Consider the following 12,602-nt stretch of genomic DNA (forward strand, 5'->3'; position numbering starts at 1 on the left):
TTAAAGATTACCTGATGAGGATGAATGGCTCTAGCTGAAGTGTGCTCTTCAGTTCGGGTGGTTGCACACAGCTTTTCCTCAGATCAAATGGCTCGACTGCCATTGTGTTCGTACTTGCGTATGACAAAATCAATGCATGAACCGATGCCTGAGTGCTGGGTTTCTGTTGCTGCTGGGAAAAATAACCATTCCAATTCTTTGTGGGTAATGTATGAGAATAAAGACAACTCTTGGAAAAGATTAAGCTTTCAATATTGTTTTTTATTTTCAGACTGAAAAAGATGTGAATTGCCTTGAACCGTGGATAGTAAAAGAAATGGATTCCTGTCTTTCTGACATCTGGTTGCATGAAGATACTGATTCGTTTGCTCAGCTGTTAAATCTTATTTTAACTGAAAATGTCAGTGGTAAGTTTCATGTGTTATTACATAAGAAAAAAGCAACCTCAGACGTACTTAGATTTTTATGGCTACTTTTATCTCCAGTTTCAAATGGTGTTACCTTTGCATTCTGATGCCGACTGAAAAAATTATAGGGCTAGCAAAAATAATGAGTTGTTTAGTTAGTTGTTGTTTTGAAGTATTGACAGAAGTGTGTTTCTAAAACAGTGTAGAATTCATATGAACTAACTTCAGAGATAAAGTGAGGAAACAAATTCTCTTTGGACTGGAATTTGAAAGCAGTATTTGTACTGTATTTAGATGAAAAAATAACATTTCTACTGGGTTTGCTGGATTTTTTTTTTTTTTTTTACTTCTCAGTTGATTATAGGCACAGTGAAACTGGTGCGACTGCTCTGATGATTTCTTCAGGGGGAGGCTTTTTGAGTCAAGTAGAACAGTTGATCAGCATGGGAGCAAGTATCCACTGCAAATCATCTAATGGCTGGTAAAAACAGAGAAACCAAAAGATAGATTTATTTGTCAATGTAGGAGAGAGAAAGAAAATTCTTTAACATCTAAATTAATTTGCTAACTTATCACACTGCTGTAAGAACTATACATTTTGACAGCCTCAACAATTTCTAACTCCTCATAATCACATTGTTTTCTGTAAATTCTAAATTGAATTCTTAATTACATGGTCTTGATGATGAGCTATAAACTTTGTTTCAGTAGGTCTTATGTAAGATACTGGTTAGTAGAACAACTGTAATCTACTGAATTGGACCAAAATATTTGGCAATTCTAGTTTCATGGAGCTACACATATCAGAAGATCTTTCTGTTATGTTTCTAAATATATCGTAGCATGTAAAAATATTTGTGAATCTGTAGAAACTCAGGCTTTGTGGTCATGGAGTATGTCTTCATGTAAACAGGGAAGTACAGTAAATAATTGTAGTATGGAATGATAAGAATTAGGATTCCAGGGGTCTGATATTTGGTACTAACATTTGAATAACTTGGGGAAGAAATGCAGTTTAAAGATAAAACAGTGAACTGCATAGTGAGGAGACAGCTTCTGAAAGACATGAAATAGCCAGATGTTATGCCTGGGGTGTGACTTTTTGAGATGACTTCAAGGATACTGCAAACAGGCAGGTCTGATCTCTGCACCATTTTTAAAGGAATGGCACCTTCTTCCTCCTCACTTCCTCGTGCATGTTTGCTCCTGTGTAAAACTGACATTCTGTTGTGGTAAAGAACTGTAGTCACCTAAAAGTCAGCTGTTAGCACCTATTCAAGCACTTTCAAATGGGAAGTTGCAGATCCAGCAATAACAGTACCGATGTCAATACAGAAATGGGTACAAAAGTCTGATGTCAATTGCCTCTCTTGATGTGCTCTTCATATGCATCTTTTGAAGTGAAAAGTCTAATAAAAATACTTGTGCAACTATTTCAGGATGGCTGTGGACTGGGCTAGGCACTTTGGACAGACAGAGGTTGTTCATCTGTTGGAATCCTACAGGTAAGCTGTAACTGTTTTGCAGAATGAGTTGTATATGATATACAAAGAGTTGTGATGGGAAATTTGAGATTTGTGTTCTAATCAGAACAGGTTTTAGCTTTTCATGCTCTAAAATCTGGACTTAATAGCAATACCTTTTTTTAAGAATAGGAATATTTAAAAAAATAAACAGCAAAAGAGTTTGTACTCAATAGCATATTGTTTATGTTTACACAACTTGCTAATTCTATACTATGTACCATTTTACTTTCACATGCTTATTTTGGAAACAAATCTGTAATGTGTTTTTATTAATATCTTTTATATGCAATAGGCATATTAAAAAGAATTTACAGAAGTAATGTGTACACTAGGCCATTCAAGAATGATTTTCTGATTCACTTACAGTTATCATACTTGAAGGTAGTGTTTTGTAAAGATTATCTCTACTATAATTTCTCTTAGTGTAGTTTCTGCTAGTGGGAAATTTTTGGAGAAGACGTATCTCTTAAATATTTTTACTTGAACAGATAAACGAGAAGTATCTTTATAGTTTCCTTTGCTTATGGTTGTGTTTCAATGAAGTTGAAGAAAACGAAAGTTAACACTAATAAATAAAGTGGCATCCTTCATTGGGTTAACATTGGAATCAGTAAACAGTAATAGTATGGTGATTCCCTTCTGCTACACTTAAACATCAGAATTCAAGACCAATAGTCATGTTGGTCTCAATCTAAGTTTGAATTGATGGCTCAATGCAAACCCTAAGGGGCAGCCTTGATTCTGGTGTATTTTCCTGTTACAGCGCTTCATTCGGATTTGGAAACATGGATGAAAATTCCCTGGTCCAAAAAAGTGCTAGTGACCTTAGTGCAGAGGACAGAGAGCTACTGACAGCTTACCATCACAGTTTTGATGATGAAAAAGTGGATCTGGATCTGATAATGCACTTACTTCACAGCATCTGTCATAGTTCTGATGCAGGTAGGTAAATACCTAACCAGTGGTTGTGGATTTGACTTCTGATAATCATGCTCTTTTTTCAGCAATCCACAAACGTTAAAACCTTCTGAGTGCTGTTTGACATGTATTTGAATTTTCTGTTTAACTTTGCAAACCCACTTCCTTTTTTAGGAGCAATTTTAATATTTCTTCCTGGGTATGATGAGGTAGTGAGCCTGAGGGACCGCATTGTTTTGGATGACAAGAGATTTTCTGATAATGCTCACAGGTAAAACCTTTAGTTACTGTGGCTTTTCATTGCTTCTTTTAAGGATCCTTAAAATGTCCCTTTTGTCTTGCATTAGATACCAAGTTTTCATGCTTCATTCAAGTATGCAGACTTTGGACCAGAAGAAAGTGCTTGAAAGTCCACCTTTTGGCATCCGCAAAATTGCAAGTATTAGAGGACTTTTTCCAATGCCACAATGACCTATTTTGCCATTGCTTTTACAGTTATGATAGTTTTGGTGCTTTTGGGTTTTTTTTCTTTGCAGATTCTTTCTACTAACATTGCAGAAACCAGCATAACAGTCAATGATGTGGTGTTTGTCATTGACTCAGGCAAGGTGAAAGAGGTAGGACTGCCTTAAATTTTCCTAGTGTGATTCTAAAACACACAAAACACACAGTGCATAAATTTTGGAGAACTTTTGTTTTTTTATTTATTACTTTACAGTAAAGTGAAAAAAAGCTTTTACTAGCTGAGAGCTAGTGCCTGTCAGGCAACAGTCCTTTCTGAAAAGTTTCAACATGCATTTGTTTTAAGACAAATACTGTAAGCTATCTGTCTAAAAAAACGTGAAAATCTTGAATTTCAAAAATTGTGGAGCATTAAGATACTAGAAAGGAGATACCCTCATTAATTCACTTGAAATTGAGAAGGTACCTTTGTGTCAGAAGCTGCTGTATATCTTACTCTTTCATACTTTTTAGAAAACTTCTGTTGGTAATCTAAATAACTAGTAACTTGTATTTCATGTACCCTCTTGAGTTTTCAGTTTGTATTCCTGTCTTTGTTTTTCTAGAAGTCTTTTGATGCAGTGAGTTGTGCTACAGTGCTAAAAATGGGGTGGATTTCAAAAGCCAGTGCTATCCAGAGAAAAGGCAGGTAATAAATGCCTCATAGCAGTTTCCATTTTGCAGATATCCACAGTCCTTTATGTTTAGAATAAACCACACAACATAGTAATTGTTCCTGGCCTATTCCGGTGTTGTGTTGCATAGAGGCCAACACTGGTTCTCAGCAGACGAGTAGGCGTCAGCATGTATTTCCTTGGAATAATCTCCCAAGTTGTAGAAGAGTGATGCTCAGGCATTTCCCAAAGGTCTGGGTTGTTTTCCCCCCATTAATTTGTTCTCCTTCCTCTTTCTCCCACGTAGCACCCGCAGTCACAATGTCCAGTGGGGTGTTTTCACATCATGTCTATGGGCAGAGGACTGCCTATTTCACTTTCTCCAAGCTATCCATGACTTAACAGGCCATGATTATATTCTTCCCAGCACTGCGGGTGAGGGCTCAGAAGTTTATGTAGCAACGAATGCCTGTTTAATCAATCATATTGGCATTAAGCTGCACGTATGCACATAGATGTATATGACTGAGAGAATTTGCTGTCCCTCATTCACTCACAAGTTACTTCATCTTTATTCTACCTTTTACTCCAAGCATCACTTCTTTTTAGGGGATGTGAGGGGAAGCAAGAAAGTTTGCAACTGGTTCCTTACAACCAAAGATGATTGAGATTTGGACTGGTCTTAGGTTAGCAAAAGACCCGCAGCACTTTACATTAGAAAAGCCTTGTTTTTCTTTCTCCAGATTTCTCAGTGTTGGGTTAAAATTACAGTAAAAAATTGCCACACTCTCAAAAATAATTCATTAGAAAACTTTCACTTTGCATGTGACTTAACAACACTTTCTTCATGGTAGTGTTTCTTCTTTTTCATTCTGAGTTTCTGTGTCTGTTGGCTTTTGGTTTTGTTTTTAGAAAGAAATCCTCATTTTCACAACTTCCCATATTTTATTTTCAAGGGCTGGGCGCTGTCAGCCTGGGGTCTGCTTTCGTCTCTTCAGCAGGCTCCGATTTCAGAATATGTTGGAATTTCAATCTCCAGAACTTCTAAGACTGCCGCTTCAGGTGCATGTTCAGTTAGAAAATATAATTTTAAAAAATACAATGTCCTCAAACCATACCGTTAATTGCAACAAATCATGTGTTTGGCAGCTGCTTCCAAATCTTGGTAATCTTTTTTTGTTCTGCCTTTTACCTTGCAGGAGATCTGTTTGTACACAAAAATTCTGGCTCCAATTAATTGTCCAGTTGTAGACTTTTTTATGAAAGCTCCTGATCCTCCGCCTGCTGTAACTGTGAGAAATGCTGTGCATATGCTTAAGGTCAGAAAAGGAATAGGTTTAGATGGTAATTGTGTTTGATCCCAAATTTGTGGTGTAGCAGTTTACTGACTTCAGTTTGTACTGAAGCTGTTTTTAATTACTTAAGGATGTTTTGAAGTTTTGCTTATTGTCTGTTTTCATTTTGTGTGTGGGGATGTGTTTTTCCATGTCAAGGGAAGAGAGTGCTTCAAAGTCTTGTCTCTGTTAATAGTTTGACTTGCTTCTTTAGAGTTTGGAAACAAGTCTAGTTAATGTCCATTATTCACATCCTTTTTGCTTTCACTGTAAATTGATTTTGTCCACTGTACCCATCCCCCTCTCCTTTATTTGTTTGTTTGTTTGTTTATGAACAGACCAGAGATGCCATGGACCCTTGGGAAGATCTCACTGAGCTTGGTTATCAGCTGACTGAATTACCTGTAGAGCCACACCTCGGTAAAATGGTGTTGTATGCTGTAGTTCTGAAGTGCCTGGATCCTGTTCTGACCATTGCCTGTGCTCTTGCCTGCCAAGACCCTTTTGTGCTGCCCACGCTGGCCTCCCAAAAGCGTGCAGCCGTGCTGTGCAGGAAGCGTTTTGCTGCCGGGACGTTCAGTGACCACATGGCCCTGCTCAGGGCTTTCCAGGTAGTCTTTCATTTCAGAGAGTACTAATCACAGCACATCACCCAAGCAAAATGCAGATGTACCAGTTGGATGTAGAGTGGCGGACTGTTTCTTTTTGCCTAGTGCCTTTCCTGTGTATTGGACTCATAAATTTGTGAGGGAACCCTTTTTGTAGTATGTTTTGTTTCAAAAATTAGAAAATTTGGAATGTTTCAACAATGTGCCTCTTTGCATCCTACTACACTGAACTTTGAATCATGATCTTAATGTAATGATCTTTATTTATTGTTTTAACTTGACATAATCATCACTGGAGTGAGCACGTAAAGAGAATCTAATTCATGCACAGAAAAAATAATCTGGTTTGATACATTAACTTTTAGAGTGGGTTTTGCATTCATTTTATTGACATAAATGTAATCTTTAAAGAAAGTGAAGTTTTTAGTTTAAGTCCTTCAAATTAATAGGCAAATGTAAAAACATTTTCAGGCATGGCAGAAGGCACGCAGTGACGGATGGGAGAGAGCCTTCTGTGAAAAGAACTTCCTATCCCAAGCCACAATGGAAATCATTGCAGGAATGAGAACACAGGTGCTTGGCCAGCTTAGAGCCTCAGGTAGAGAAGTTGGAAACCATTTTAACATTGTTTTAAAGTCAAGCATATAGAAATTGTAACAAAAATCGTGTTCACTGGTGTAATTTTCCTTAATTTGAAATACACCGTCATGCACACACTCATGCAGGGTATGGTGCAGATGAGGAATTGTGGCTGATCTAACTGAAAGCACCCTCATCTCCACATGCCACTGCATTTCATGTTTTAATGAATTATTCCCATAGGAAATGTCTTTATATTGTAGAAAATAGTGGTATTCTGTGTCAGTATGAAACCCCTTATCAGGCAGGATTTCAGTGTAATGGTTTCTTCTTGGTGCTGTTAAGGTTGGCAGTGGTGAAAAATGCAACAAAGAAGTCATTTATTTCACCTTTAGTTTCTGACTCCTTTTGAGAGGCAAACACAAGGTAACATGGCACTGTTTTGTCTCTTTCATTTGTCAGGTTTTGTGAGAGCCAGAGGAGGAGCTGATATTAGAGATGTTAATACTAACTCTGAGAACTGGGCTGTAATTAAAGGTGCCTTAGTGGCCGGGATGTATCCCAATCTTGTGCATGTAGACAGAGACAGCCTGGTGTTGACGGAACCAAAGGAGAAGAAAGTGCGATTTCATCCTACCTCTGTTCTTGGTCAGTCTCAGTATAAAAAGGTAAAGACACTTGGAATTCATAGTTCAAAAAAAAGGGCACTAAAAGCTGTCACGTGTTTTAGAAATGTCTTTTCCTATTTGTCAGTACTTCAAAAGCAGTATAGGCATTTAACACTACAGCTTTAGAAAATACTGTTCTACCCAGCTGATAGAATTGGAGTTGATTCATTTTTCCATCCTTTCAATTAGTCCTTTCTTTAGATGGAACAAGGCAAAAAGGCAAAAAAACTGCCCTGCTATAAAATTGTTTTAAAGATATAATGATCCCTATTCTTAAAAGCAAGTTTTTCTCTGATACTTTTTTTTAACATTTCTTTTTAAAGCAGCATATTTTGTTTTATCATGGTAGGATAATTGATGAATCTGATTGAATTCTCTCACACTTTTTTATGTGCATGTATATTTTTATATGTATATAATTGTAGATGTATTTAATTCTCAAAATAGAGAATCAGAGAATGGTTTGGGTTGGAAGGGACCTTAAAGCTTATCTCATTCCAACCCCGGCCACGGGCAGGGACGCCTTCCACTAGTCCAGGTTGCTCAGAGCCCCACCCAGCCTGGCCTTGGGCACTTCCAGGTTGAGGCATCCACAGTGTCTCCGGATAAAATGAGAAATACATTCAAATTTACATTAATTACAGTTACCTGCTCTTGCACAGATTGCCCCAGCAAATGGACAAGCTGCAGCCATCCAGGCCCTCCCCACAGACTGGCTTATATATGATGAAATGACGAGAGCTCACAAGACAGCAAACATCAGGTGCTGCTCTGTTGTGACACCTGTCACCGTGGCCCTCTTCTGTGGACCAGCCAGACTACCAAGTAATGCCTTGCAGGCATCTTCATCCTTTCGAGGTACACTGGAGTCTGGATTTGGGATGTTCCCGTTGGTATACATCAGCGTGTGACATGCAGAGCTTATTTTTCAGTAATATGTTATACATGTATTGTCTGATTCTGGAAACAGCGCCTGTTATAATTCCTGTAGCTATTCAGGAAGAGTTTGTTGGTTCTGTAACAAATCTCTTCATTTTGGGATTCCTTACCTATTCAAGTCCATAAATTACACAGTTGTAGGGTCTCAGAAACTGCAGTATAGTTTGTAAGGAAAGAATGCAGCCACAATGTCTAATGAGAACTGTAGTACTGGTACTGAGAAGTGTAGTATGCATGTTCTTTTTCTACAGACTACTTTATTTGATACATTGAACCAGATGATTCAAACAGAATAATTTAGAAACAATCAGTATGGCAAACAAGTCATGTTGCTTCTGGCTAACACATACATTTTCAAGATATGTTCTACTGATAATTTTTAATTTCAGTTAACTGTACTATTAACTGTAAGTAATAGGGAATATATATACATTTCCTTCTTCTCATTTAAATTAAGTCCTATTTGAATGGAAGCAAAAATAACTGCTTCTAGTTGTCATAGTTTGAATCAAACTAAAAGTCCAACTTATTTCTAAAGCTTTCCTGTCTTGCTTTTAAACTGTGAACCTTAGAGTAGTGCTCATGCTGACTGAATTGCACTTAAGAAAAAGAAAGAATCCTAATTAATAGCCATATATATATTTTTTTTCTTACTAGGTCTTTAACTCTGCTGTTTTACTAGGAAATAGAGGCATGTGTGATTTTGCAAACAGCTTTAGGCAAAAGTTGTATAGTGGCCTGTGAATACTGGTGAAGGTACATGAGTTGGGTCACATCGTATCAATCCAGGTTTTTACATAGTAGGACCTTCAGCAGGTGTAGGACCTTCAGCAGGTCTGGCTACTTGATTGCTGCTATCTGGAGCAAAGACTTTGCAGTGTATTTGCAGAAAAGAAGAGGTAGTTTTACAAATGTTTACATTTAAAGTCAATTTTAGAAGGAAAAATATTGCTGGTAATACAGTAGTACGCGGGTTTTTGTATAGAAATAATAGTAGAAAAAAATGGAAATTCTAATGAACCTTTTGTCTTTAATTCAGGGGGAGGGGTATCTAATGATAGCAGCGACAGTGAGAATGAGGACAGGACATCTGCTGATCTGGCACTGCTGAAGCTGGATGAATGGCTCCATCTCAAACTGGACCCTGAAGTAAGTAAGAAATTACTCCTGGGTTTGCTTCATGTAGAGGAATTGTAAAAAGATGTGAAAAGGTTTTTGTAACATTTGAATAGCCAAGAATTTTCTCCAAGAATGTCATGGTCCATTTGGGTCTCTCGAACTAGGTACTCTGTGATTTAACCTTTACTTCACAAGCTCATTAAGAATTAAACGGCTTCAATCCCCTTTGGCACAGAGTTGTCTGTTGCATGAATTTGTGTATTCAAAATCCAAGTTGCAGTGTTTGATCACCTGTCACCCATACCTTTCTCTTCTTTTACCTGTCAGCAGAAAGAAAGAGAATAGTCACCTAAGTCAACAGTGAGAGTGCTCATCCCTCTTCCTCCATATTGGTGTGGGTGTCCTGTCTCTCACAAAAGGGAGTAGGAAAGCCTCAGCAATCCAGATGCTGTTGGGTCTGTTTCAAAAACTTTCTGGGCAATATGATGTTTTATATCTGAGCTTGGCAGTTTTGTCCCTTTCCACAAGTCAGCAGATTCTGAAGAGACTGGCAGACTAAAAATGATGGGTGTACAAGGGACAGCAAGCTGCAGGTGACAGTGACAGCATAAGGGCCCTTCTGCTCCTTCTGGCCTCCTGTCCTGCCTGCATGGTGCTCCATCAGGCCATAGCACAAGCTGGGATAAGCCAAAATCTGAACCGGAGCTGAGAGAACAGTCACATTGGCATATTGTGTTCTTCTTTCTCTGAGAGGATAACCAAAATCGGATCAAAAAAGGAGCACTTGAAGCTGAAGTTGCTGAGAGAAAGTTGCTGTCAGATTTTGGAAGGATAAATTTCAAATCCTCTTTGAAATAGAAGTCTTTATGTCATTGAGGAGCTGTGGCTGTGGTAGGAGGCAGTTTATGGGTCATGAAACACACAACTTTACCAACTCTAATAATAATACTCTCTCTCCTAGTCACGTCCAGAAGAGTGATTTTTTTAAAATTTATTGTAATGGAAGCATTTTTGGTAGCAGAATTAGACAATAGTTGTCTGAATTTAGTCATTACATTTGACCAGGTGTCTATGTAAGAAAAATATCACTTAGAACTCTTTTCCATCAACTGTGACTGAAGAGTACATGAGTAGAGACTAACTTGCAAGGAAGGGCATAAAGCATGAAAAAACTGGGTTTTCTTGAAAGAAAAGAAGGAAAAAAAAAAAAGTCTGTGGAATTACAATACAAAGCTAAGTTTAGTACAGAGCTAAATGAAATGTTTCCAAAATGACCTTGTACCCAAGGAAAAGAAAGCAAATTAACATCTTAGTTTAAATATGGATTATTCCCCTTCCCCAAGACCTTAGTCTTGCCTTTAATTGTGGGCCCTGTTTATATTAGAATGCCAGGTGCTGCCTGATAGGGAAAAGACAGGGTTCTCTTGCCTGTGTGATCTAATTTTCATCAGTATTTAACAGGATTGGAATTTATTACAGGCTGCTGGTATGCTGCTGCAACTCAGGCAGAAGTGGCACAGCTTGTTTCTGCGTCGTATGCGAGCTCCTTCTAAGCTGTGGTCTCAGGTTGATGAAACAACTGTAAGAGCAATTACAGCTGTTCTGAGTGCTGAAGAACAGTCTGCAGGTCTGCAGCAGCCTTCAGGAATTGGCCAGAGACCAAGGCCTTTGACTTGTGAAGAACTTCCTTTGGCATCTACATGGAAGTCAACCAGCAGCAGAAAAAGCTCAACAGAAACAGAATTGTCTGACTCCTCTCATGCTGAAAAGTAAGATGCTGAGGTCTTCTCCTCACTGTAGGTTGCAGTTTATGTATACAAGTATCACTAAAGTTTCTGCTAGTAATAGGAGGTGGAAACAGCGGAAGTACAGTGGGAAGGTGTTCTACTGTTGTATGCTGCATTGTAATCCCAAAGAGAAGTATTTCATACCTGGGGCTGCTGTTTGAGAGAGCAGTCAGGAATATTGTCCATGAATTGTGATGTTTGAGAAGTAGCAGAAGAAGTTTAACAGTAGCATTAAAAAGCAATGAAGGGTCAGTATGAGTTTTTAGTTAGGCTTTAATAGATTTTGTAGTTGCTGTAATACATGTGGTCCTGCAGTAGGCTGACAGGTCGATGTAAATTGTTCAGTGACTGCTTGTGAAACTCAAGGTATGTCCTCTGTAGGGCTTCAGTGAAATCTACTTCTCCTGCACTCCACCAGCCAAAGAAGTACAAAGAAAAAGACATTTTGCTCTCCAGACAATCCTCAGATGATAGATCAGCTCAGTCCTCAGTGAAGCCTGCAGACAGCAGTAGCTATTCCAGCCCCTGTGCTACTCCTTCTTCTCCAGTGTCTGGAAAGGTGGAGTTCTCTAACATACCACCCTGCTCTTCCAAAGTAATAGAATTTCTTGCTGATACCATTCTGCAGTTAGGTATTTTACTGATAAATTAGGAACCTAACGGAGCTTTTCATTTGTAACACTGCATAATACTTTCTTCTGGAATTTAAAAATCTAGACTAAATATCCTTGTTTCACTAGTTTAATACAGCAAAAATAATTTGTGGACTGCTGAGGTAAAGCTATCCAAAGTAGAAAAAATGAGATTTAAAAAAAACCCCAAACTTGTTCTAATAAACATGTATAAGTTTTTTTCAACTAAATGAGTATATTATATACACACTTCTGAAGTTTTTGGATTCTGCCTTTCTCTGCATCCATAATAGATTTTCAATATCAATACTGATTCGGTCTTACCTGCCTTACTAGGACTGATTTTTGTGATGGTTATTTTAACAAAGCACACATTTTTTAATGAGATTACTGTGACAGTTGTCCCTGTGTACTTGAATAGTAGACTGCAGTAATAATAAGGAGATCATTCAGGGGAAACTTCATGGACTCATTGGAGGATGTAGTAATTCCTCTTGAATCTTTCAGCTTTTAAATTAAGACAGCGTAAAAGGAAGAAAACATGTTTCCTGAATATAGAAATGCGAGTAGTGTGCTGTAGGCTACACTCTAGGATGATTAATTTTGGTGTCATCTCAAGGTCTGTCAGACTTTAACCAATTCTAATTAATCACTAGGCTTTTTAAGCCTATTCTGCTCTACTTGTTTCCTGCCCCTCATGGATGAATTACTGTGGAAGGGGCTAACAGCAGGCCTGTTAGCTGAAGGAGCGAAAAGAAGCTGAGAGGCAAGAAGAAGCTGATCAAGAGCTCTCTCCAAGGCTGCTACCAAGGAGGCTGAGAGAAGAGAAGAACTGGAGAAAGATAAGGAGAGAACTGCAGCCAGATAAAGCATTTTTAGAAAGTTAACTAAAGTCATGTTACTGTTCACCAGTGGTGTTATGTTGATTTTTTGTGGCCCATAGTTGGGGTAGAAGAAGTATAAACAACTA

The 12,602-nt window shown here is 38.1% G+C and overlaps 1 protein-coding gene across 1 annotated transcript; it reads left to right on the forward strand.

The window, feature by feature from the left end:
- Positions 1–2,718: 2,718 nt before the first annotated feature.
- On the forward strand, positions 2,719–11,938 carry LOC144248354 (3'-5' RNA helicase YTHDC2-like). Its single transcript, XM_085567964.1, has 11 exons — positions 2,719–2,875; positions 3,026–3,122; positions 3,199–3,286; positions 3,388–3,468; positions 5,639–5,911; positions 6,380–6,506; positions 6,950–7,155; positions 7,818–8,013; positions 9,134–9,243; positions 10,693–10,982; positions 11,382–11,938. Exons 1-11 carry the CDS (start codon positions 2,719–2,721, stop codon positions 11,650–11,652), a joined length of 1,896 nt encoding a protein of 631 aa, XP_085424090.1. The 3' UTR covers positions 11,653–11,938.
- Positions 11,939–12,602: the final 664 nt, after the last annotated feature.

This window comes from Lonchura striata, chromosome Z (assembly GCF_050655825.1).
Source record: "Lonchura striata isolate lonStrDom1 chromosome Z, ASM5065582v1, whole genome shotgun sequence".
Lineage (NCBI taxonomy): Eukaryota > Metazoa > Chordata > Aves > Passeriformes > Estrildidae > Lonchura > Lonchura striata.

Excerpts from the sequence above, each read along its gene's own strand:
- LOC144248354 (XM_085567964.1), top strand. The coding sequence starts at position 2,719 with ATGGATGAAAATTCCCTGGTCCAAAAAAGTGCTAGTGACCTTAGTGCA. Across the intron at positions 2,876-3,025 it reads CTGTCATAGTTCTGATGCAG|GAGCAATTTTAATATTTCTT; the intron begins GTAGGTAAATAC and ends TTCCTTTTTTAG. Across the intron at positions 9,244-10,692 it reads ATCTCAAACTGGACCCTGAA|GCTGCTGGTATGCTGCTGCA; the intron begins GTAAGTAAGAAA and ends AATTTATTACAG.